Genomic DNA, 27,932 nt, shown 5'->3' on the forward strand with positions numbered 1-27,932 from the left:
AAACAAATTAATTGACTTTTAATGCAAGATGGAAGACTATTAGCTTAATTGCATTGACAGGGATGGCAACCTCACAGGTTTGCATTAGCAGCCTTATGCCCCCACAGTCTGAGCCTGCTGATACCACCATCTGGTCTCAAGGTCAGCCGGATATGGGTGACCGGTCCAACGACCGTGACCGCTGAACCTTTGAAGAAGTGTCTCTTATGAGCAGAGAGCTGTATGAATAGAAGCAAATATGTGCGGACACTTGTGTAAATAGTATGTGCTACCACACTCTTTTAAATCCATTCATGCTGTCTATATCTATTTCTTTTCTTCATTCAATCTAGTGTAAATTCATTATACAAATGGAACTGGTATTGAAAAATAAGAAAGACAAATGTGACCGTGCACCTCAAAACGAACATAAAGTCGCACACACTGATTTTGTGTGAGGACTGAAAATAAGTGAAATGGGTCAACCTAGCCGAAGTTGACTCTTTCATATTTTCTGAAAGAGCAGGCCTTCTTTTACATTATGCTAAAATTTGGTATCATAAAACGGGCAGGAAAGTGTGTTTTTTTAGCAGTTTATCTCGAACATTTTGGTAGAATAGTGTGTCTTTAGAATCCCTTTTTCATTTCTGAAAAACCTTGTCTACAGTCTTCACTTTCAACTCTAATAACTTTTAAAAGGATAGTTCTACTGCTTTGAAAGTTGGCATTGATTATGGACAGAATGTGTTAATGAGGCATGCTAAATTTCAGTTTAATCTGATAATCCTTTCATTGTAGTCACTCTGGTGGTTTACTTCCTGTTTTTTGTCCCATTCATGGCACAGCCAGCACGGTTTGGTAAAGATTAAGCGCTTGAATAGACACTGTACTTCAGAGCCTCTTTTCTCAGTTCACACTTTTCCTGAGTTTGTGCTTTCTTTCCAATATTTAGATAGGTTAGGAGAGTCCATTTGATTTGAGTTATATATCATTTTAAAGCTTAAAGTCTGCTCTTTCAGAATATGGTCTTAACTAAAAATTCATGTCTGGCGACTTTTTGTTTGTTTTGAGGTGCAGTGTCACAAATTATCAAGCAACGAAAAACTATTTTTTTTTTAATTGTTCTTGTCCCCCCCCCCCCCCCCCCCCCCCCTTCTCACACTGGAAGGGCAATTCACTGCTTACCAATACCACAAGTCACAATCTATGATTTGAGTTAGAAAACCTTAATGTGATACTTCAATAGAAATACTGGAAAATTATGAAACTGAAAAACAACCCAATGATATATATACATTTTTTTAGATGATATCCCACACAGGTAGCTCTGGCCACACAGGTAGCTCTGGCAGAGTAAACTGTTTCCACTGTACTCCCATGTATAACTAAGCCTTCAAATTTACAAGAAAATGTTTTTGCACTGCAGACTTTATGTAGAAACAGGGACAACTATTAAATGGTCTCCATAATCTGTCAATATACAGATTACTGTAATGGCTGTTATTTTCATGAGGGTTTAATTTTTGCAAAATATGCGAATCATTGTTGGGCTGCTAATTTATCATACAAAAATATTGCCATGTCCAGTAAAGTGGCATGCACTTTAGGATAGCCTATGTGTCAAATCATGAAAACAACATCTCGCAAAAATGTTTGTGACCTTTCATTTGTGAAAATATAATTATGTATGTGTAAAATTACAGCTTTTACAGTATTCTTGGAGATGTAGACGTAAGAAGGTCTAATACCATTAGAGAAAGTCTATGTCAATTTTGCAAACTGGGAAATTTCATAGTGCATCTTATCCACAACTAAACAACACAAATATCAGCCGCTCCACTCACCTTGGCAATAGGTAGTATAGCTTTCCATTGGAAAGCATCAAAATCTCCATGGGGCCGCTCTGGGTGGGGTGCCCTTGCTCGCTGCTCTTCTTCTAGGGTGAGCACACAGCCTGCAAAGCACAAATACAATTTTGAATCTTGGACCAAGTAAAATTTTGTGATGTTTGCAAAAAGGATATAAGACCTTTAAATAACAGTTGTCACATGAGGACCATTAGTAACACTATCACCAATTCAACAACAACGAGGAAAAGTAGAAATTACGCGGTGCGTAATATATGTCCCCGCCGGAAGTAGCATTTTGTAACAAAATGTGCAATATAGGTAAAAAATCAAGGTCAAAGGTCAAAGAAGTCAAAAGTCAAAATTCTGTGTAGACGTTTTGAAGCCCTCACCTAGTGCCATCACATAGAGCAAATGGAATCGAAATTGGGTTAGAAATGGCGAAGGAGTAGCATTTTGTAGCCAATGTACAATATAGGTCAAAAATCAAGGTCAAAGGTCAAAGAAGACAAAGGTCAAAATTCTGTGTAGAAGTTTTGAAGCCCTCACCTAGTGCTATCACATAAAGCAAACGGAATCGAAATTGGGTTAGAAATGGCGAAGGAGTAGCATTTTGTAGCAAAATGCACAATATAGGTCAAAAATCAAGGTCAAAGGTCAAAGGTCAAAGAAGTCAAAGGTCAAAATTCTGTGTAGAAGTTTTGAAGCCCTCAACTAGTGCCATCATATAAAGCAAACGGAATCGAAATCGGGTTAGAAATGGCGAAGGAGTAGCATTTTGTAGCAAAATGTACAATATAGGTCAAAAATCAAGGTCAAAGGTCAAAGAAGTCAAAGGTCAAAATTCTGTGTAGAAGTTTTGAAGCCCTCACCTAGTGCCATCACATAAAGCAAACGGAATCGAAATCGGGTTAGAAATGGCGAAGGAGTAGCATTTTGTAGCAAAATGTACAATATAGGTCAAAGGTCAAGGTCAAAGGTCACAACTGAAATTCTGTGTACAAGTTTTAAAGCTCCCATGTAGTGCTATCATATAAAGCAAACAGAATCAAAATTGGCTCATAAATGACAGAGAAGTAGCAAATTGAACATTTTGATCACACACGGACGCACACACGGACGCACGGACGGACGCACGGACGGACGCACGGACACACACACGTACGGAGCCCGTTTCATAGTCCCCTGCTCGAACTCGTTTGGCGGGGACAAAAACGGAATCATAGTTGATCTTTTCCTTCACTGGTAGTCCCTTTGAATCTGTTGTCATCAGCAAATCCCTTAATATTACCAAAAATCCACAAAAAGTAACTTCTCACCTGTCACTAGATTTATTGTTGTAGCAGCAATTACTTCACACACACACACACACACACACACACACACACAAACACACACAATAATCACCTGTGTGACTATGATAATCTCTCAACACATAACACAATCAAATGAAGGAAACTTGGAATGAAGAAAGTGTGACAGGATAGCTACTAATCAGCTGTTTCATAATATCACAGAAAACCTAAGGTAAACAAACACACTGGATTTACTCTGGTACACATTCATCCGGTTAATTGTCCCCGCCGAACGAGTTCGAGCAGGGGACTATGAAACGGGCTCCGTACGTGTGTGTGTCCGTGTGTCCGTCCGTCCGTCCGTCCGTCCGTCCGTCCGTGTGTCCGTGTGTGCGTCCGTGTGTGCGTCCGTGTGTGATCAAAATCTTCAATTTGCTACTTCTCTGTCATTTATGAGCCAATTTTGATTCTGTTTGCTTTATATGATAGCACTACATGGGAGCTTTGAAACTTCTACACAGAATTTCAGTCGTGACCTTTGACCTTGACCTTTGACCTATATTGTACATTTTGCTACAAAATGCTACTCCTTCGCCATTTCTAACCCGATTTCGATTCCGTTTGCTTTATGTGATGGCACTAGGTGAGGGCTTCAAAACTTCTACACAGAATTTTGACCTTTGACTTCTTTGACCTTTGACCTTGATTTTTGACCTGTATTGTACATTTTGCTACAAAATGCTACTCCTTCGCCATTTCTAACCCGATTACGATTCCGTTTGCTTTATTTGATGGCACTAGGTGAAGGCTTCAACACTTCTACACAGAATTTTGACCTTTGACTTCTTTGACCTTTGACCTTGATTTTTTACCTACATTGTACATTGGCTACAAAATGCTACTCCTTCGCCATTTCTAACCCGATTTCGATTCCGTTTGCTTTATGTGATGGCACTAGGTGAGGGCTTCAAAACTTCTACATAGAACTTTGACCTTTGACTTCTTTCACATTTGACCTTGATCTTTTTACCTATATTGTACATTTTGCTACTAAATGCTACTTCCGGCGGGGACATATATTACGCACTGCGTAATTTCTACTTTTCCTTGTTCTCAATGAGAAGGGCATTAGAAAATGTTGCCATCACAAACTGCATGTAGGTAGCCAAGACAGGTAAACCCTTCAGCTGTTGCCAGCCCTTCTTTTATCTTTGCCTGAACTCTGTTTCAGACGTGACTGAACATAGCCACTGTGACTGCATAATTATGACCCACCTTCAATTGTGCACGAGTCTGGGAAGTTGCCTTTGAAGTGATTGGTGTCCACTTCAATCTGAAATGTAAAATGTGAGATTAAATTTCTCATGGTGCATGATGTATGCCTTCAAGTGATGTAATGACTCTTGTGCAAACTTTCGCTAGCGTCATTGATTCGAGTAGAGCCAAGCATGGAAAATGGCGGGAGGATTTTGAATAGACCGGAGAATAAAGACACGACAGTTTTAAAATGTTTTCAGCACAACATTGATATTGGTGACAGTCACATCATGCAAATCAGATTATGTGATGATCCCATTGTCTCACTAGTCTTTCCCTCTGACCTGTACACAAATATGCACTAAATCTCCACATATGAAATGAAATATGCAATGCATCATGGGTATCGTTCTTTTTTTTCAGTCACAATAACTCATTTATGAAGACTCTTCTATGGAAGGAGCTGTAGTTTTAAGATTACCCCCCTAAAAAGAAGAAGGAAATACATGTATTTGTTTGATATTTTCCTCATAAACTATGGGAGGATTACATGGTGATGACACTATTTACACAGATGCAACTAATATCACTCTCTCTTGGAAGGGTGGTGAAGCATAGAGGTGCTCTAGTGCGCCTCATCTTTCACAGAGTGCGAAATCTTGTTCCAATGCACGAGTAAAGACCATACACTATTTGTTTTATACAACATCTTGGACATCAACAGATGTGGTCCACACAGGTTCTTCAATTTAGCACAGAAATGCCAACTATTTTCCGTGAAAGGTGAATGAGTAGCACAATCGTAGTCCCTGTGTACATACGCGAAACCCATCAGTTGAAGTTACTTGCAGAAACAAGTGATAAAATACGCACTTGTAAACGCGATTGTAATTGTTGAGAGCAAATGACAAATGTTTGCTGATTGTAACATCAGAGCCGTGCACTGGAATAAAAATTGTGACTTAAACAAGGGAAGCAATTGAAATCAGTGACGTCAGCCATGCAATGGCACTTTTAACTGAATGTCATGTGATGAGCAATCAACCAATCGCATAGCTACATTTTTTTAAAGTGTTGTTTAATCCTTAACAAGGCTAGTGTGATACTCCTGTAATATTCATTGCTGACATCCAGTTTCAAATCATCCCTGCTGATCAGCAAATGTCAGCCTGCCAGATAGGCAAACAGGTATCAATCAAAGATGACTCATCAGAGAAACTCAGATGCTTGTGGACAACATTCCCTTCTGGACTAGCACTCCAGATCCCATCATGGAACTCACCTTTTCTATAATGCCCCGCGTGCCAAGCCGGAATACACACCAGTCACATCCAGTGTACTTCAGGACACCATTCTCACCAAGTTCTAACACAGCTGGTCTGTCGAGCTGTAGTGGAATATCCAAGTACACAAAAGGCAACGTTTGGTGCCTCTATTAAGCTTCAGTGATGATACATCACACATATATATCTTATTCAATGAAAGCCTGATGAAGTTCCTAAATATCAACATTTCTGATTTTTTTTTTCATGATTTTGCATTCTACTGAAAGAATACATAATTCTGCTCACTTAATTCCAAACCACTTACGACAGAAACAGTGAGAGAGCTGGCAACAATTTGAAGAAACTTGGCTTCGAAGACTGGCAGCAGTAAGGTGTGTTGAAGACCAAGCATTTGAGCAGAGTAAGACAATTCAAATGTACAAGGGCACACAGATAAATAATATCATATACATTTCTTTGTCCCAGATTTGTGAAATATGCAGTGCCATTACCCTTTTTTCAATCTCTCTGATGTAACCATTATTCAAAGGTACCAATGCCTGGCAAATCTTAAGTTACCTCTGAACCTGTGAAAAGATTTGAATTTAATGGGGCTGGTGAGCAGAAGTTTTGTGTACTAAAATTTACACATTACAACAAAATGCCCATAATGACAACATACCTGAATACCTCATCATATTGGTACATGGGTGCATAGCAGGTAGCACATTAATCCTTGGGTTGGTATTTGTAACAACTACAGGCACACAGAGATCGATCTAAGAATATTTGCATAACAATTACACAGGTATATCTGAATATATAGTAGTGGTTTTGCATTACAGCTCCACTCCTGGAAATTCAAATTAAAGGGGCATTCCAGACAATTTTCATAATTTCACATCATGTAGTACACAAATCAACATCTCAATGTATAGATTTGTGAAATTTATTGTGGTTCTTGAGCAGGGAAACAATACTTTGAAAAACATTAAACAAATTACACTGAACAAGGATGATGACATACAGGCTCACATATTTCAGAAATGTGGCAGTGTAATTCCATTACAATACCACTTGCTTGTGAGTTCACCAGTGTACAATCTGTGCATGCTTTCTTCTTTTGTTGTGCTTGCTTGAGCCCCAACTAATGCATTTTAATGGTGACCCTGCCATGTCATCATCTTTGTTTATTGCAATTTGTTATAACTTTCGAAAATATTCTTATTCTTCATCCCAATTATCATAAATTCTATAAATCTGTCCGCAGTATAAGTAATTTATAGTTGTTCAAACGTCAAAATCTGAAAATCATCTGGAGGTCTCCTTTAACAACAAGTGCTTGATTTTTGAGATCACAAACCTTTCTGGCCGTCTCCCACCCATCAGCCATGGTGACAGAGCGAGCCTTGGTGATGAGATTGCGTGGATGGCAAAAGTGGGCGTTGCTGTATCCCACACAGACTCCTCCATTCTCTATGGCAACGAGGTCAACGAGCTGTGTGGGAGCACAGAGATGCATGCAAAGACACCATAGCGGTGTGTGAGCACCAGTAGCTTACAACAGTACAAAACCACACAAAGTTTGCAGTTTGCACTATTGAGGTATGCAAATCTTTGCTTGACATGCAGAAACAAAACTTCTGAATCCTTTTCAATTTTGAAAACCAAGGTCCATAAACAGTAACCGGGAGTGGCCTTGGGATTGACAGTGTTGTAATAATTGTCATGCTTATCATATGGTGTTGATACTGTTAAAAGCCCAATAACTCCCTCCTCAGGTATATCTGGCATAATGTTTCTCAGTACAATACAGAAATACAGCATGTCATTGACACCTTATAGAAGAACAAATAAATTAATATATACATAATATACAAGTATAATAGCGCATCCCATCAACTGTGCATGGGCATCACACCATGTGACTACGTGCAACAACCTCTTCTTTGGAGCACCATGAATGAAAGGAGAGGGTCACAGAAAAGTGAAAGCCCAGTAAATTAAAAGGAGGACATTAAAAATATAAATACTATATTGGTATTTATATTAATATATGTTAACATTTATATAAATATATGGTGAACTTGTTCAAATGATCAAGTAATACGTACTGCATTTGGTGACCATGCATTCATTTTTTTTTTTTTTTTTTTTTTTTTTTTTGGTTGTAGATAGTAACTGGTGGGACCCATAATCTACAAGCTTCACTTTTTAGTGGGTCCCCCATCTCCATCAGACAAATTATGTTTATGCTCAAAAACTTTATTTCTTTACTTCTCATCAAAAGTACAATGTAACCTGCTTTCTTATATCACTTATGTTAACATCTCTTTCCTTTCATTCACCTTATACATTATGCCATTGATTATATTAAAGGTAAGAACAAAATCAACTTGAAAATAATCTTCTTCACAAGGTCAAGATACATCATGACAGCTCTACCTCATTGGGCTTGATTCCTTCCCATCTCGGCTGAGCCTCACCATAGACCCTCAGTCTGGCTATTCCACCATCTGTGGACACATGAGGGCGACAGACGTTGGAAGTCAAGCATGCAGCAATATGATTTGCAAAGGTATAGGGCTCACACCCGTAAATACAATGGACCGTCCCAGACCCCTTCACAAATTCGTACCAAAGATACCAAAATAAATGAAGAAAAAAATTAATTAAAAATCAATGATGTAGTTTGGCAAAAAACTGAATAGCTGTAGATATTGAGTATGAATTCCTCTACAAATTGCATTTTGGTTGGAAGATGAAAGCTTTTCTGGTGGAATTTGAGGGGACTATATTTCATTGGGTACGTGTACGGAAAATGGGTGATATTTTGAGTGACAAGAACTCGTAGTCTGGCTTTGCGGACCCCTGGACAGAATTTGAACTGAATTATCCACCCTGAGAATTTGATGGATGAAAGGGTATATCTAACTTATCCAGGTTAGTGAAGCTGAAACACCTCATTTCTCCCAGCTATTTTACAGAATTTTTTGAAATTTGATTTTTAACACACATCCCTATGGGGAAATATTTATGGGTGTGAGCCCTATAGAGGATGCATGCAATGCACACAAGTCTATGGGAAGTATTCATCCCATACAAACTCTGCTGGTTTATGTTGATCTATTGTGTCAGATCTCTTCCTCCCTACCCCCTTCCCCTTCCTACCCCCCCCCCCCCCCCTTACCTCTCTCATCTACCCCCCCCCCCCCCCCCCCCCCGACTCTGTTTGGCTACAATTTGTTTTCTTATTATGTTGTTGTGGTACAGATAGATCTTTGTACATAGCAGTCATCAGTACCACACAACTTTGAATAACTGTGTTATTTTAATGTATTTCTTTGTTTGGCTACCACTGAAACAGGTCAAAATTCACAAAGTTAGTCTGTTTGACAAAACAAATTCTTTTCAAGTATTTTGTAGGCAATAATGTGATGATGACACCCCTATGATCAAAGATTACTGCCTGCATCTAGGTATTCATCTTATGAAGAACTGATCAACACTACATTTTTATTTTTTAAAAAACCTCAAAGGGCATGAGATTCAAAAGTGTCCCTTTGAGAAGCTTTATAACCCTTGAATGTGTAATTTCCCATATGATGTAAGTGCAAATATCATCAAAAACACATTTATGATGTTTAAAAGTCAAATGAGAAATATGACCTCCACTATAGGGCTCACACCCGTAAATACAATGGACCGTCCCAGACCCCTTCACAAATTCGTACCAAAGATACCAAAATAAATGAAGAAAAAAATTAATTAAAAATCAATGATGTAGTTTGGCAAAAAACTGAATAGCTGTAGATATTGAGTATGAATTCCTCTACAAATTGCATTTTGGTTGGAAGATGAAAGCTTTTCTGGTGGAATTTGAGGGGACTATATTTCATTGGGTACGTGTACGGAAAATGGGTGATATTTTGAGTGACAAGAACTCGTAGTCTGGCTTTGCGGACCCCTGGACAGAATTTGAACTGAATTATCCACCCTGAGAATTTGATGGATGAAAGGGTATATCTAACTTATCCAGGTTAGTGAAGCTGAAACACCTCATTTCTCCCAGCTATTTTACAGAATTTTTTGAAATTTGATTTTTAACACACATCCCTATGGGGAAATATTTATGGGTGTGAGCCCTATACTTGATGACATAAATGGTACCCTCAAGTATCAAATAAAAATCAGCCATTTTGTTGAATTATTATCATTTTTTTTACGGTACTACCCTGGGTTGCCAAAAAAAGGGATATTATTTTGGTGAGATTTTTTTTTTCACTGAAGCACATGCTATTGCTGGCACAGCAATGGTACCCTAGGGTACCAAATAAAAATCAGCCATTTTGTTGAATTATTATTACCAGCATTTTTTTTTTCAAGGTTGTACCCTTGGTTGCCAAAAAAAAAGGGAAATTATTTCGGTGTGATTTTGTTTTCACCCACGCACATGCTACTGCTAGCACAGCGTACCATGCATGCATAAGATAACATGCAGTGGCATGGGAATGACTATATACACGCACATACAATGCATGCATTTCTCTGCGGCTGTCCTCGAGTGGACGTGAGGTGGTGCTACACAATGTGGTACCCCGGGGTAACGCGTGATGCATCATTTGGTACTTTGTATCATTAACCATACACAATTAACTTCCTTCATGCAAGTCATTACTTCTATGCTGTACATATGCACACTTTAAAAACAAATTGCAGAAGATACACACATTCTATGCTATCCTATGTCCTGGTATTACATGTACATTTCACCATGAGCTAACATGAGGAAACAAAACAAAAGCCTGCAAGTTTCTATAAATCTAGTCACTGTTTGATATTGTGGCATCTTCATTTGAACAAAGTTTGGAGCTTTGCAAACTCAGCTGTGTGTTAAATCTGATAATGCAAAATGATGAAGAAACCACAGAAGTGAGGACGACCACAGAAAATGTGGACAGGTGGACGAGGAGTTTGGTAAGGTTGGCATGAGATAGGAGTCGACCTAAAATTGGGCAAGAAGGTATAAGATAGAGTGATTGCTGTTAAAGTGAGGTAAATGCAGCCACCCCTGTTATTGGGGACCCTGGTAAAAATTGGAAGACGGTGAAACACTCAAGCTTAGCTTTACACAAGCTTTGAAAATCACGCTGACACTACTACTACATTCATATGAACAAGTATTGTCACACCAGTAACACAATTTCCAATATGGTTTAGAGTAACACCATTGTCTATGATAAAAGTGACTATGGCAAATATGGTCACTCAAAGCATTTCAAATCTGAATAAACATTTAACAACCCTTTCCAACAGCAATTTTCTTTTCTTTTTCTTCACCATCACTTCATTTTCAAACAATAGCACACAGAGGTAGCATGCAGTTCTGATACATGCCCTTCTTTGACACTTTTTATCTTGTCTCTATCACTGAGGTCATTCTAAAATCTTTCTGCCAGGGAAACACCTTCTCACCTGGAAACATATTGAGCCTCAAGTGGGTCCATCTCTTCGCGCTGTTCACCCTGAAGTAGTTGTGGCAGGTTTCTGGGATGCCTGCCCTCAATGGCTGCATTGACACCAGCTCTTCCCAATCCTGAGATGAGAAGTTGGGGGGGGGGGGGGGGGGGGAGGAGGGGATAATAATGTGTCCATTTGAAGGGATATGCCACTTCATGGCAACTGTAATGACTTCAACAAGAAATATAAATGAGATGAATTTCACACCTGTTAGTGAAATTGCACATAATTTTTGCAAGTTACGGAATTCTTATTTTTTACGTGTTTTCTAGACACAGCCATACTGGTCAACAATTTAGTTGAAGCATCGCAAATTGTTGCAGCCTTCTTACCCAGCAAATGACAGGACATGGATAAAACCAAAATATTGAAAAATTCATAACTGTTGAACAAACTGTCAATAATTACTCAAACTTCACTGATGTGTCCTTCTTTCTGCATCTATTAAAATCTTGCATATGTTTGGATAAATCACCCATTAAACAAACATCTGTGGCATTCAAGCATACTTGTACATTTGTATCTTAATTTCAATGTATAAGCAGTTGAAAGACATGTCCATACACATGCACGCCTGTGTCCGTGCATGGATACACACACACACACATACATACGCATTGTCCATATATCCCTCCAGAAAAAAAAAGGGGGGAAGTTTGGCTGTTCAACTTCTCAAAATGGCTGTCTACTACCAACGACCATGACCATCTCCCAACTGAGGCGGCAAACAGGTGTTTCCCAGAGTGGCAAACTGAGATGAAGTGAAACATCAGGTTACACCATTTTGGCTTTCTTTACACTTTGAAGCAAAGCATTCAGATCCACTGACCTCGGTATGCAGTTTCTTCATCTCATCCAGTTGCTCCTCACTGGCCTTTGAGCCCATTTCACTGGATCGCTGAGGAAAGTCTTCATCTGCAGTACAGACGTGGAATGTGAGATACCATATTGTCTCACGTCAGTTTCGGGCTCTTCAGCATTCTCTTTCCCTGGCTCTTTTTTCCTCTATATCTCTTTTCCTCTCATGATTGGATCCTTTTCTCCATGACTCATTCAATCACAAATGATACAATTATCAATGTGTACACTTCAGATATAGAATGACTCCTGCATATCTTACAACTAAAAAATCAGTAAAACCGACTGTCACATGTATTTCTTCTTTCTTTGAATTATGCCACAACCCAAGGTTTCTTTTTTTTTTCACTTCTCACTAAGCCATGGTAAAGAATAGCTTGCCTAGTTTAAAATGATGTTTGCTCCTAGGCACAGTTAATAGCAGCTCTTGGTGTCCACAGTGCAGAAGCCAAGAATAAAATTGATTCAATATTTAAATGTTTTGGGTGTTCCTAGATCTAGTGTTTTGAATTAACCCATTGTGTCAACTTGTCTTTTATACACAGAAAAATGTTATTCTTCTGGTCCCTGCTGTTTCCACCATTTGTGTGGTTTTTTAAGTTTGAGTAAATAGCTTAGAGCTTTAAGAACTTCAAATATAAAAATCAAGAAATTTACACATAGCAATTTGATTCGGGCTTTCAGGTGACAGATCACACACACACACACACACACACAAAGATTGGTCACCTGACTCAAGGCATGCTGCTTGGATGGACATTCTGGGTGTGAAGTTTCCAGTGAAGAACCTGGTGTTGACGTCAAAGCCATGGATCACACCAGGGATACCAAGCTTAATGATGCACCAGTCGTGACCGGGAATGCGTTTGCGTCTTGTTTCCCATCCATCCATTCTCTTTCCAAAGAGTGTGAACTCCCCCTCCCACCATACAGGGTCATTGTCCTTTTTGTCACAAGAGTAGAATTTGTGAAAAACATACCGTAATGCAACTTGACACAACTTTGCATAGTTCTCATAAAAAATTCTGACTCTACCATCATATCACCTACATTTTTGGTAATTGTCTTCTTGCAAACCATAGAAGTTAGCAATCAAAGTTCTCTGCATTTGTACAAGTCTACTGTGGACAATTCTGGACAGAAGTCATACTTCTACAGCTTTCTAAACATGATATGAAGTTATCCACTTCATCAGTTTTCCTCCTCATTTGTGTGCTCATATCAGGTGCCCCTCCAATGTCACTGTATTTGTCAATTGAGCTTAAGGCAAACTTTTGGTGAAATATTCAGGTACCTTTTTGAGTATCAGTAGTCTTTAAGAAAAATGTGGAAAATGTGCTCTTAATAATGTACTTTCTCACACCATTTTTTTTGTGTCAATTGTATACATTGACTAATTTCCATTGTAGTTGTCATATGACATCACACTGAATACAATGTATATAAGACTGATTTTCTCTGATGGACCTGGTACATCCTGTTAATGTTTAATATTTTTTATAGGGAACATGTGATGAAGTTTACAGAGGAGTTATGGGTGAATCTTTGACAGGGTATACTACACTCTTACCATTATCATTATCATTATTATTTCATTATTATTATTATTATTATTATTATCATTATTATTATTATTATTATTACTATTACTATTATTATTATTATTATTATTATTATTATTATTATCATTATCATTATTATTATTATCATCATTACTATCATTACTACTGCTGCTGCTACTACTACTACTACTAGTATTACTACTACTACTCATTATCATTTTCATTATAATCAGCGGTCATCATCTAGTTAAAATGGTTACAAAGGCTAGGATCAAAAGAACTACAAGGTACAGTGGCTAGACAGGTTGAGTAAACACCTGTAAAAAAAAAAAAAACATCTTACCTGAAGCAGATTCTCTGCTACAGCAAACCAGTCATCTGTGGCAAATAGAATCTCCCCACCAACCTGCAGGGATCAAGAATGGTTGCCACACTGTTAGAAAATGGTTTCCCCAGTGCTTTAAGGAATACTGACAAACTTTACACAAAATATAAACCATAAAATATCTTACGTACAAAGATGTACAAATGCAATAAAGTCTAAGTATTGATTAGGAACTATTTTCTCCATGACACATGACATATAACTAATTCTAAAATGATTTTTAAGTATTAGATGCGAATGTATAGATCTCCAAGAGGGGCTTGATACAAAGTTAGGGACTTTCTGAACGATTGCCTTACTACGTGTACACCACAGAAAGTACTAGAACAAGCCCAATGTGTTGGTGTACCATTTTGTGTCTTTTCTTCACAAAGTGTAAAACCTTACAAGATACATTGTAGAATACTTGTTTCCTCAAACAGACATTATATATATTTGCCATGTTTACACTCGTATAGTTTTCTCAGGAAAGAATTCAAGAAAAAAGACAAGATCACCTTAAAAATACAAACACACACCTGTAGTAGTAGAACTAGCCCTTCTGTACTACAAGAATGCATAGAATTATTTTTCCAATTTTTTAACACACACATCTATATGCACAAACACCCACAAAAAATATCTATATTCATATAAACATATTCATACAAGTCACCCACTGTATTCCACATGTTCCACATGTATGAGATCAGTAATCTAGTGAGAGAATTACCATCATACCGGTACCACAATAAGACATACAGTACAAATGAATTCCCCCCCCCCCCCCCCCCCCTTGGAGCAAATGGGGCTTGGCACTGAATATGATTACAAAATAATGTATATCAGCCTACCTTCTTACAGGCTATGTCATTGAGCTCCACAAAACTGGGTATATTTGTGCTTGCCATTACGACTGCTTTCCTTTTTCTCTTCCTTTCAATAGCCTGCAATAAAACATGACAGCAGTGACATACAATCCATATCAATGATAAATAGGGGTTCTATGTAGTACAAACAATGCACAATGGTAGTGATGACGATTGACAAGATAATGATGATAATAATGAGAGGAGGAAAGAGAAGATTGAAAACAACTTTCATTGACTGAATTGCACTTGTAATAATTACCATCATCTTTAATTTCATGTTTGGGTGCTACGTAATTCAAGACTGTTCCATGTTTGAATGATATGAATGATACTTAATCCGAGATTGTGAGACTCTGAGAAATAATTCCTAAGAAGTAACAAATCAAAATCTTTTATTTGCTGTTTCTTTGCTCTCATAGCAATTTGCTCTGGAGGGATGTAAATGTGTGATGCACCCTTTGATATCCGGATAATAAGCCAACGGCAGACTGTACCATAAAACAGACAGGAAGAAGAAGAGGAAACCAGACACATCACACAAGACTCAAGAGTAGTTGTTTTTGTTGTTGTTGTTTTTGTTTTTTAATACTAGCAATCTCCCATTCCAGTTATGTCCAAGGTCTTTTGGATAGACTTCTAATGGTTCTGGGCGCTAGTGTACTTTCGCACCTGTTTGTCAACGTCCTAGGCGCTACTGTAGAAATGTAGGTCATTTGACAAACATTTTAACAGGTGCAAAAGTACTCTCGTGTCTGGTTTTGGGCAAGTCCAAGATAAGGTCCCCTCAGAAGGCAAAATTTCATCTTTGCTCAACATTGACATGTTTGGCATCATTTTGAAGCTTATGAGTTGAAGTTTTGATATCCGTGGAGGAAAAAATGATATTATGTAAATTTATGCAAATTTCAAGGGCTTCGTTTGCATATCTGTGAAACACAGCATTAAGTATGGGACATTTATAAAAATTCATATTAATTCAAAGGAAAGCAAATAATATTTGATTAATATGTGGACATAAGAAGTTCATCACATAGTTTAACTTGGTATGAAAATTTAGAGATTATGCAAATGATTACGCAAATTAGCTCGTGTCCTATCATGAGATGTCCCATACGTAACAAAATGAGGTCATTTTTTAAGGTTTTTTCTTATGGAAAGTTCTAATTTATTGTTTAGAGAAATTGAATACCAGAGAAAAAAGAAAAAAAAGTAAAAGAAATATATTTTATTAGGCATTGAAATAATGTTACGTATGGGACAAATGCGTTACGTATGGGACATCCTCATACATATTGCATGTGAATGCATGTAGCTAGCTGGGAAGGTCTCTTGGTACACAAATGGTCAATCATCCTGAAGAAAGCATCCCAACATTGTGGCTACTTTTTGAGTTATAGACACTTGAAACAATACATGAACTTGACTGAACAATTTTCAGAAAGGGGGAGGGGAAAATGGCAAAATACACAATGAACTAGAAATGTCGCTACTGCGACTGATGCCTCCGCCATAATGCATGATTCGCCCAATAGGTGTATAGTGCAATGTCTTCACAATGTGTGATGACAGTTACACGTAACTGGCAAACCACTTAAATGACAGGTCTGTCAGAAATATCTTGAATGTTCACTTTCCTTGAACTAGGTAAAAAAAAAAATTGCTATAATTGTCTAAGAGTGCAGGTACATGTATTTGGGGAATTGAGGATTTTTACTTGACTTCTGACTGACCCTTTTATAAGTTTATGCATTGAGTAATTTTCAAGGTATGAAGAAAGAGTGTAATTACAGTATAAAATAGATTTTTTTCTTTTTGCATTTAAACCTGGCCTTGACCCTTAACCTTTGACTTTTGACATTCTGGCAGGAAATTTCCAAGAGAATCTCCATTAGGTAATACATGTATATAAAGTTTTAAAAATAATAATGCAAGCATTGCATATACTAGTAAATGAGGGAAATAGTAACATTATGAACAGTTGACCTTGACCTTTGACCCCTGGCTATTGACCCATGACCCCTAAATTCCTTAGATAATCCCTGCCAGTCAGTACATGCGTAGGCACCAAGTTCCATGAAGATACATTGAACCATTTGCGAGAAAAGTGAAATTGTAACATTTTCACCTAACCTTTGACCTTTTAACCTTTGACCTTTGACCTTTTGACATGAAACTCGCTCTGGAGAATCTTTACGCAGTAGTACATGTCTACACCAAGTTTCAAGAAAATACCTTCGGGCATTGCATAGATATTGGGGAAATAGCAACATTTTTAGCATTTGACCTTGACCTTTTGACCTTTGACCTCTTGCCAATGTCACTAAAATCTACTCAACTAATTGTCCCATCATACATCATCCTCCTACAAAGTTTGGTGAAATTTGCTCGATCCAGTCTTGAGTTATCGCGTAAACGGATACAATTTCATGATTTGACCTTGACCTTTGACCTTTGACCTTTGGCCGATTTCACCCAAAATCTAATCAACTAATTGCCCCATCATACTTTATACTTGGACCAAGTTTGGTAGAGATCAAGTCAATATTACTCAAGTTATCGCGTAAACGAAAGCGGACGGACGTACGTACGGACGGACGGACAACCTGGAAACATAATGCCTCCGGCACCACTTCGTGGCGGAGGCATAAGAATCAGCATTAAAGGGATGGTATAGTTTTTTTGTAGAAATGGGGATTCAGTTTTCAACATTTAAAGAGATGATTGGAAACCAATTATATGAATTACTTAAGAGCATAAAATCCTAAGACTAGAGGAATTCAAAGTTTATGTGATGGAGATCCAATTTGAAATGGTTGTGATATATATATAAAAGTAAAATGATTTTTTTTTTTATTGCAAGTGATACACAAATTGTCCTTATTCAGTTTTCAGTAGTAGCCACAACAAAATTCATGGGTATACATACTGAGGTGTGACTCGAATCAATGACCTGACTGCTAGACAGACATCATAGGGGCAATTCCACGGTAACTAGGACACAGGTGCCAAAAATTCAAAATGATATTTGTTTCAAACACCATACATTTTCAGACAGTACTTGAGTTGAAGTTTTAAGAATCATCATTATGTTTTTCAATAAAAGCAGCCATTTTGATTTTCAAAATGGCTACCAAATATGCCTATAACTCAATGGTGAAAAGAGTGTATTGTCGCATAACTTACTCTCTGTATATCCACTTTATTAGTACTCTAAACAACAATCTTTCATATGTATGCAGTTACCAGAGAAGTCTTTTACCACACGATAGAAAAAAAATCTGGTAGCTTTAAAGAATTTGATAAAAACTGTTAATTACTTTGATAATGATGGATGTAACGTCAGTTACCAAAAACAAGGAATTTTTAAGTTTATTCATCAAAGGAAGTGAGCTGTATGATGTAACTTGGGATTTCTAATGTATGCCCATATGCCTTTATTTTAATACCAGAAATAAGGATACTTGGCATACTGGAGAGTCAAAATGAACACTGCAAAATGTGTAACGTCAGTTACCGAAATGTCATACACGAGTATGTAACGTCAGTTACCACGACAGTAATTATAACTGAGGCAAATTTTTTGACTTTTGGCCATTTCAATACATCTGGGAAGTCAACTTACAACAAAGAGCAGCAATCCCTTTCATAGGAAATGATGTCATTACCATGGTATGTCCATGGATATTGTTTTTTAAATTTTATTTCTAAATTCATTTATTCATTCATTTACCATGATTATCTCTTTTTTTTGGGGGGGGGGGGTGGGCTTGAGCTTTCGATTTTTGATTCAGCACAAGTTTAAGGTTATATCATCTGGAAGTTTAGTTTGCCACATGCAGTATATGCACTCAAATTAGTACATTCCCAGTCCTACGGGATGATAAAGCTACCAAAGTTTGTAGGCCTAATCAGTGACATGATTGCATGTTAACCACATTTTCTTTAAAAAACAAAAACAAAAAAAAAACTTCTGCACAGCTGTATACCAACAGTTTAACAATCTTCACCAATGTCTGCTTTTGCTGGCATTTTTCTTTTTTTCAGGAAGCTTAGTCAAGTTTCTACCTCAAGGCAAATGCACAAACAGATATTTCTTCTCTTGCACTTAAATGTGTGGTGTAGTTAACATGGCTCATCTTGATGGTACGTAAGGCACGTACTCATTATTGTTTGAAACTTAACACTGATGTTGCTCAAAGTGAGAGAGGATTATAGGGTTTGAAAAAAAAAATGTTCATACAGTGTGTATTTGTTGATTACTTTATTCTATTCATGCAGGGACATTTTGTAATACAACACATGATAATTATGAACAGGAAGAGTTTTTTATATTGATTTTAGTATTTTTTCGTTGCAAAGTCCGATTTCTTGGTATCTCGAATGTATTTGCCAGCCGTGATGTATCAGTGAAAAGGAAAAGAAAAACAGTTAAATTACTTCAAGCTAGGAATAAAACAATAATGCTCTTTTGACCAAAAAAGCATTTATTTTTCTTCTTCACAGAGAAATATTAAAAGTGCGACACTTTTCATTTAAATCAATTGATGGAGATCATCAGGAGTAAAATAAAGAAAAGAAGGAGAAATATATCACAATTGATTTCATACATATTTATGCATATTTATGAGTTGATACATGTTTTTTCCTCATGACCTGGAAGATATTTTGATATTTTTTTCAAGCACAAAAGTATCCGTTTTGTGTAGTACTACAAGGTATTATGGGTGGAGCACTCTATGTAGATAAAAACTTTCCTGTTCATTATAAAACAAACAAACAAACAAACAAACAAACAAAAAAGCCCTTAGTCATGTCAATATATTTATACTTGGAACTGCTTAATCTATTAATGGCTCTGTGTAATCATAAATGTTGAATAAAAATTAAATCTTCAAACAAATGTCAAGAAATATCCTCTTGTGCATTTACATTATTTTTACCCAACTGTGCTATGGCATGGGGGGGGGGGGGGGGGGGGGGTGCCCCCTAACGGCCCACCCAATATTATTTGTGTCTTTAGATTTTGATTTAATTTGTTGCTGTAGTTGCCTGGGATTGTCACTGGTACATTGCAGCAGTATAATAACCTGTTAAATAAATTAGTTCTCTGTAAACCCCACGGCAAAGTATGTGTAACGTCAGTTACGTTACGTCAGTTACTGACATGTTTACCTTTAAGTTTTCATAGAACACAAAGAAAATGGACTACTGTTTCATTTCATTGTGTATTTATGACTGATGAACCAAGGTATGATTCCATATCAACCAAATCATTCTGAATGGTCAGAATTATGAAATATCACATAGCTATTCCCAATCATGATTTTGCATGTGTAAACCCTATGGCAAATGTAAGCGTAACGTCAGTTACGTAACATCAGTTACCGTCATGCCTTCACTGAAATTGGCATGGTGGTAAAAGGAGACAACTAAAGTGCACATTATTTTGCACACCTGTTCCTAAGAACCTAGGTGTATTGCCATATTAAACACATAAAGGCTAAAAGTCAGGGACATGAGATATTTCCATTTACATCTACACCATAATTTCCCATGTCCTTTTTCCGTAACATCAGTTACCGACACATTTTCACTTGCTACGTGATAAGAAATGCAGTTTGAGAGAAAAACTTTCCACCTATTTCTTCATTCTCATGAACTTATTCATCAATGCTAATTGCAAGCCCAAGGTGCTTTCATTCACGAAACTACAAGGTAAACAATTTAATGAAAATCCTTACGTGTAACGTCAGTTACCGTGGAATTGCCCATATATGTACTCGATCACTGGGGTTCCACGCAGCAGGTATTGCTTATTAAACTTAATATTTCTTGTGTCAAGTTGTTTTTTATTGAAACTAAATGGCAAACTGCCCTTCATCAATGGAAGTAAACACTTTAAACTACCAGGTATTCAATTTTTCAGTAGTAACTATCCTGATAAAAATAGGGCATTAAAAATTTGGTGTTACCTACACTGCATCAGAATGAAGAACGATTCATTGGTGGAAAGATTTCAGAGAAAGAATGTTATGAAACTATAATGTCATTTGCAAACGATAAAACACCGGGATCTGATGGTTTACCCATCGAGTTTTACAAAATATTTTGGTTTCAGATTAGAGATTTGTTATGTTCTATGTATAATAAATGTTTTGAGGAAAAATCTCTTCCACATTCAATGCGAAGAAGCATTATAACTTTGATTCCAAAAAAAGGTAAAGACCTGTTACTTTTAAAGAACTGGCGTCCAATATCACTTCTTAATAGTGACTACAAGATTTTGGCAAAAATTCTCTCCCAAAGACTTAAAAAGGTTTTACCTTATATAATAAGTAGGGATCAATATGGTTTCCTGAAAGGTAGATACATAGGAGAAATTATACGGTTGTTCATTGATATAAAACATTATTGTGAAATGCATAACATGGAAGGTATTGCTTTAAGCATTGATTTTGAAAAAGCCTTTGATATGTTAGATTGGGATTTCTTATATTATGCTCTTTATACCTTTGGTTTTGATCAGTCTTTTATTCAGTGGGTCAAATTGCTATACTGCAAAATTGAGGGTTGCGTAATAAATAATGGGTTTTCTTCGAAATCTTTTGATATACAACGTGGAGTGAGACAAGGTTGTCCTTTATCTCCATATCTTTTTATAATTGCAGTTGAGTTACTTGGCTGTTTAATGCGACAAAATGAGGAAATCAAGGGATTAAGAATATACGATATAGATGTGAAAATATGTCAATATGCAGACGACACAATTATGTTTTTGAAGCCGAATGAATTGAATCTAAGAAAATGTATTGGAGTGTTGGATAGTTTTAGAGAAATGTCAGGCCTAAAAATAAACCTTGAGAAATGCAATGTAGTCAGACTTGGAGGTTTTTCAGAAACATTGTGTCGAGACATTCCATTTATTTGGCCAACAGATTTGTTTATGTATCTAGGAATAAAGATTCCCCTCTCTGATTGTACCAACGATTATGATTTGAATTTCAAACCTAAAATTGCAGAAATAAGAGCACTTTTGAATTTGTGGAATTGTAGATCTTTGACACTTTATGGAAAAATTGTTATTATAAAATCTTTGATAATTCCAAAATTGATTTATCCTTTAAGTATATTGCCAAATCCTCCTCCATCTTTCTTTGATGAGGTTCAAAAATTATTCTTTGGGTTTTTATGGAGTTATAAGAACGATAAGATAAAACGTTCTTTGTTGTATAATGATTATGATGAGGGTGGTCTGAAAATGCCGCATCTGCAATCTTTTACCTCTGGTATGAAAATAACTTGGGTAAAGAGGTACCTTGATAAAGAAAATGAGAGTAAACACAAAGTTTTTCTTAGAATGTATGTAACAACTATGGGCGGTGATATGTTCTTTAAATGGAATCTTTCACCTCAGCACCTTATTCTAAATGATAATATTGATATTTTTTGGTACAATGTTCTCTTTGCATGGTGTCATTACAAGTACTACAATCCAGTTAAATTCAAGGAAATTGTTTCACAGCCATTATGGTTTAATTCCCATATTTTAGTTGATGGTCAGCCTATTTATTCTAGAAATTTGTTTGAATCAAACATGATTTACATAGGAAATATTATCAACCCTGATGGTTCCTTCATGAATTATGACCAAATATCACAGAAATTTAATCCAGGGTCATTCTTGATTTATTTTTCAATAGTATATGCAATTCCTCAAGAATGGAAATTCACCATAAAACAAAATATGGATTGTCAAAGTGTTGTATTACTTTCGAATCCTTGTGATCTTCTGCTGAACAATTTTCTTAAATCCAAAAGAGTTTCAAATTTTTGTTACCCATACTTTGTAAAGAATCATAAAACCACACTTTCAGAGACAGACCATCAAGTAAAATGGGAAACTGATTTACTGTTGAACTTACAAGATTCTTTGTTATGGAAGTCTCGATTTTCTTTGATCTATAGATCATCGATAGAGAACAGAATTCGTAATTTTCAATTTAAGTTCGTACATAGAAAAATCGCTACTCAATATTATCTATGTAAAATAGGTATCAGTGATTCTGCACTTTGTAATTTTTGTGACTCTCATCCACAGACATTATTACATTTATTTCTGAAATGTACCCATGTGTCATCCTTCTGGTATGAAGTATTTCTTTGGCTCAAAGCTAAAAATGTCCGCAATGTTATGTTCACAGATGAAGAAATCTGTTTTGGAACTTTGCATGTTGGAAGGGGACATTTCGTGAATACAATTATCTATTATGCAAAATATTTTATATTTTCTTGTAAAATCAAAAATATCATTCCAACTCTAAATCCGTTTCTGTTTTCTATGAAGCATTTGGAAAATACAGAACGCATCATTGCTATGAAAAAGAATCGTCTAGATTTTCATGTGAGCAAATGGCAAGCTCTTATACCATAGTTTTCTATGTTACACATGTATGTTTTTTCCATAATGTACTATTCATTATTTTGCATGTATTTGGTATATGAAGCAGCATGTGAATTGGGAAAATAAAGTTGGAAAAAAAAAAAAAAAAATAGGGCATACATACTCAGGTTGGTCATAAAAAATATAGAATATGATTGAATGTGATTATGATGGTAAATATCTGGGGAATATTGTTCCCTTGTCAATCTGGATCAGTATTTGAGTAATTTCAACTGATTCCACCTCAATAATTATGCAAAAATTTGTTTATGGGTATTTTGCAAAATTATTTTGCAAAATACCCATAAACATGCTTCTCCACACACTAAACGAATGGGGGACAAAGGGCATGCATACCCAGGTTGGTCATAAAAATATAAAAATATGATTGAATATGATTATGATGGTGAATATTTGGGGAATATAGTTTCCTTGACAATCTGGATCAGTATTTGAGTAGTTTCAACTGATTCTACTTCAATAATTATGCAAAATACCCATAAACATGGTTCTTCACACACTAAATGAATGGGGGACAAACTGTCCCATACGTAATTGTCCCATACGTAACATGTCATGTCTGTCTTTAATTAGAACCTGTAATTAGAGCTTTTTGCCTAACGACATGAAACTTACCTGTGATAATCTTGAGTGTTGTGACTTTCATCACAGTGAGTTACAAGTTGTAGAATGATATACTTTCAGAGAGTTTTGAGGTTGAAAAAAAATGTTCAAAAAAACAAAATTTTTCTGGTCCCATACGTAACAGCACATATTTTCGCTTCTAGAATATAATTGTCAAGGTCATTTTTCTCAATTTTTTACATGATTATACTTCTCCTAGATAGCAATCACCATGATGAAGTTCAATATGATCACAGGCCATTAACACTATTTTTCGGGTCATAAAAGTCTCTGAATGTCCCATACGTAACGTGCGCGTTATCTTGGACTTGCCCTTTTACATTCTTGACATAATTTATAATGTGTTGTGGCTCTGTGGTACAGTGTTCCACACCAGCGACTCCTCCACAAACTAGAAGCATGGTGTAGGTGGCTACCTTCTGAAATGGATTACGGCATACATTGTACCTCACTGGAAGATCTCAGAGAGTTAGAGTAAATGGGGAACTATCTACGTCACATCTAAGTGGTATCCCCCAAGGAAGCATGTTAGGTCCATTACTCTTCATCTGTTTCATAAATGATCTACCAGAGGTGGCCAAATCTCGAGTGAAATTGTTTGCCGATGACTCCAAATTATACAGAATTGTCGATAACCAAGATGATGCACATGTGCTGCAAGATGATGTTAATGCTGTAACAAAGTGGGCAAGCACATGGCAGCTCAAGTTCAACGAGACCAATGTAAAGTTATGCACTATGGTAGAAGTAACCCATGTCATCAATATACCATGTCAGGAGAGGATGGTGAGGAGGAGATCACTCAGGACATCTCCAAACAAGTTCTTGGAGTCATCTGTGATAGATTCCTCACATTAGTGTGCACAAACAGCTGAGCTTGCCAAAAGAGCTAATGTCAAACTTGGAATCATCCAGAGATCTTTCTTGGCGCTGAATGAGAAGGGATGGCTCAAGTTGTACAAAGCACTAATAAGACTGACACTTGAGTTACATTGCAATATGGTGTCGTCTCCTACTTTCAAAAAGGATGAAGACCTACCAGGTACTTGAGAAAGTACTAACAGAGGGCAACAAGATTGCTCCCCCACCTTCGTCATCTGGATTATGCAGAGCATCTGAAAATCCTCAAGCTACCCACCCTTGTATGACGTTGTATACAGAAGGCAACGATCCGAGCTCATTCAGATATTTTATTCAAGATTGTAAAGCATAGACCATCTAGATCATCTTAGTACTCAATTCTTTGACATGGTTGAATGCAGCAACACCAGAGGCCACAGCTTGAAACTGAAGAAACCAATCGGCAATGAATTAGACTGTGGCTGAGATAAAATGCCTTTGCTGTAAGAAGCATGAATAACTGGAATGCTCTACCAGAAGCAGCAGTCTCAGCCACCACTGCACCAGCGTACATGTAGGCCTAGATCTATATCAATTCAAGTCGGCACTAGAGAGACATTGGGAAAGCCACCCACTGATGTACAACCTAACATAAATTTTTTAATATCAGAGACGAAGCCCAAAATAATTTAGACCCCTAAAACCCAGGATAGCCAGAGACAGACAGTGACGAGGGGCAGATGCTACGTCTCTACACCCAGGTAGATCTAAACCAAAGAAAGTAGACGGAGGTCTAGAATCTAAGCAAGTAAGTAGTGAATTTACTACAGGGATGCCAAGTTTTTAAAAAAAATTATGAGCGAGATACTGTGACTCGGCATCTCAGCATGCGAATATGTGTGCGAGCAAGGGTGTGGGAGGGGTTTTTCCCCCTGTGGCCCGAGTCCCACGCACGGTAGGGAGCTTTCAATTTCATCAGCTACAGAGACTCCAACCCCAAGCACCTGCTGATCTGGAGATTTTCCCGCCCGAAACCCCAAGCAAACGGGAGACTCCAAGTTGATGTGTGCAAAGCACGAAGTTCCTAGGGTTCTACTATGTAGATGTTCTCTGGTGCTATCTAAGGCTTATTTTTTCAACATACGATAGCAATAAGTAAGAAATCCTTTCCACCGGGAGACACAGAGCCAGGGCGGGAGAAATCAAATCTCCAGCGGGAGAACAGGAGATTTTGCAAAAATGGGTTTTCGGCGGGAGATCTCCCGTCGAAAACGGGAGAGTTGGAGTCTCTGCAGCTAACGTTAGGTGCATACTTAAAGGGCGTGTACAGTTCTGGTCGAGGTGAGAATTTAGCTTTTTAAGTTTTGCCAGGTATTCAGAAACCACTCTATGAGATGTCAAAGAGAATGCAATTCTAGGGTATCAAAAGTTTATTTGATGAAAATCGGTTTTGAAATGGCCGAGATATCCAAAAACACGGTGAAACAAAGAGATCCTAATAAAGTTGTGGCATGTCGCCTTTTATTATTATCACTTTTTTTGATATCTCAGCCATTTGAAAACCAATTTTCATCAAATAAACGTTCAATCCTTCTTAAAATTACATGCTCTTTCATATTTCATAAGAGGTTTCTCATTATCTCACTTAAGAATGTTCAAAACATGAATTCCCACCTCAACCAGTATAGCCAGGTGCCCGCACCTCGTCAGGGGCCCGAATACCGTCACCCCGCTTAAAATCGGTTTGAGCGCACTGAACAAAAATGTATGCCCGGGACTGTGTTCTGTACGCTTGAAACTTGGCAGGACTACCACAACCAAGCAAATTGTGGTGAAAACCGAACAGTTTTTCGCGAAAATCTGAAATTTTAATAGGGCTATAGGAATACGTGTTATATGTCACCCGCACGCATCTTTTACGTGTATGTCTATGGGAACATCACGGTCACCCGCACACGTCTTTTACGTGCTAAGTCTATGGGAGAGCGGGTGACGAGTTGCGGGCCCCTTCCTTAGCGCGCAACTTTTTCGCATCGTTCGCCTTTGACGACGATAGCTGCAAATTTTCAATATCGATCAGTGAACTTGTGATTCCATTGGAATTTTCAGCATTTTTCCTGTATGTGAGTTGGATTTCAAAGAATTTCAGTGGCGAAATGTGATTCAATTATGGGCAAACATTAACTATGACGAGGTGCGGGTCACCCAAGTATACTGTACAGTCCCTTTAAGTGACTATTTTTTACTCATTTTTAAAGACAAAAGGGAAATATACCTTCATTTGCAACTATCACTTTAATCTTTTGAGCTATCTAGATTCTACTCATCATTTATAGGCCCAAGTTGCAGACTTGGTCCGATGCGTGAGAAAAATGGGTGCCAGGCGTGAGATCGTGAGATTGCCCCTAAAAATGCTTGAGTCTCACGCAGAATGCGTGAGACTTGGTAGCTCTGTTACTAACGTTAGAGATCTATCAACAAAATTACAGAGTTCGGGAATGATAAACAGGTACAAGCTCACGTTTTAAACGTCGATTCGGTCGTCTCCTCCACAACTGATCGGCTAGCTCCGTTGTTGTGATGGCTCCACTGCACTTCTCTACGTCTGATCTGAGTGTTACGACATCTCAAGATCTAACAGTTCGGCCCTACCGGTTACCGTTACAACCCCGTTCTCTTTGAGTGATGAGCGAGCGAGCGAGCTTGACAGGAGCTGCAATGCAGTCACCTCGCCTTCGATTGTATGGCCCTGCGTTTGCTTTGGGTGCGTGCAGGAACTCAACCCCAAGAAAAGCCGACCGTGTACAGCGCGACCTCAATCCTGGTCAGCTCGGGGTGCTGTTCGTTATTCCGAAGGTTCGTTATTCCGAAGGTTTGTTATTCCGAAGGTTCGTTAATCCGAAACACACAAATTCCCTATACCTAGGGGTTCGTTAATCCGAAAATGAAAAAGGGTTCGTCAATCCGAACATTTGTGGCGTTATTCCGAAGGTTCGTTATTCCGAAAGTTCGTTAATCCAAAAATGGGGTTCGCTATTCCGAAGGCTCGTTTATCCTAAAATGAAATAGGGTCCGTTATTCTGAAAGTTTGTTAATCCGAAAGTGAATTAGGGTTCGTTATTCCGAAGGTTCATTGATCCAAAATGAAATAGGGTCCGTAACAAACCTTCGGAATAACGAGCTTTGTG

General features: G+C 37.5%; 1 protein-coding gene across 1 annotated transcript; it reads right to left on the minus strand.

Moving 5' to 3' along the window:
- Nucleotides 1-71: 71 nt before the first annotated feature.
- On the minus strand, nt 72-27,353 carry LOC139711790 (allantoicase-like). The gene is made up of 12 exons (XM_071623644.1): nt 27,266-27,353; nt 14,802-14,894; nt 13,927-13,989; nt 12,751-12,964; nt 11,993-12,078; nt 11,119-11,239; nt 8,089-8,159; nt 7,007-7,141; nt 5,661-5,765; nt 4,397-4,454; nt 1,824-1,933; nt 72-218 (listed from the first exon to the last, which is right to left on the minus strand). The coding sequence occupies exons 2-12, from the start codon at nt 14,856-14,858 to the stop codon at nt 72-74; spliced, it is 1,167 nt and encodes a 388-aa protein (XP_071479745.1). The 5' UTR covers nt 14,859-14,894; nt 27,266-27,353.
- Nucleotides 27,354-27,932: the final 579 nt, after the last annotated feature.

Source organism: Diadema antillarum, unplaced genomic scaffold (genome assembly GCF_040938485.1).
Source record: "Diadema antillarum isolate AM-2024a unplaced genomic scaffold, OU_Dant_1.0 seq00001703_RagTag, whole genome shotgun sequence".
Lineage (NCBI taxonomy): Eukaryota > Metazoa > Echinodermata > Echinoidea > Diadematoida > Diadematidae > Diadema > Diadema antillarum.

Excerpts from the sequence above, each read along its gene's own strand:
- LOC139711790 (XM_071623644.1), bottom strand. The coding sequence starts at position 14,858 with ATGGCAAGCACAAATATACCCAGTTTTGTGGAGCTCAATGACATAGCC. Across the intron at positions 8,160-11,118 it reads GAGGCTCAATATGTTTCCAG|ATGGTGGAATAGCCAGACTG; the intron begins GTGAGAAGGTGT and ends ATGTGTCCACAG. Across the intron at positions 7,142-8,088 it reads AAGGAATCAAGCCCAATGAG|CTCGTTGACCTCGTTGCCAT; the intron begins GTAGAGCTGTCA and ends GCTCCCACACAG.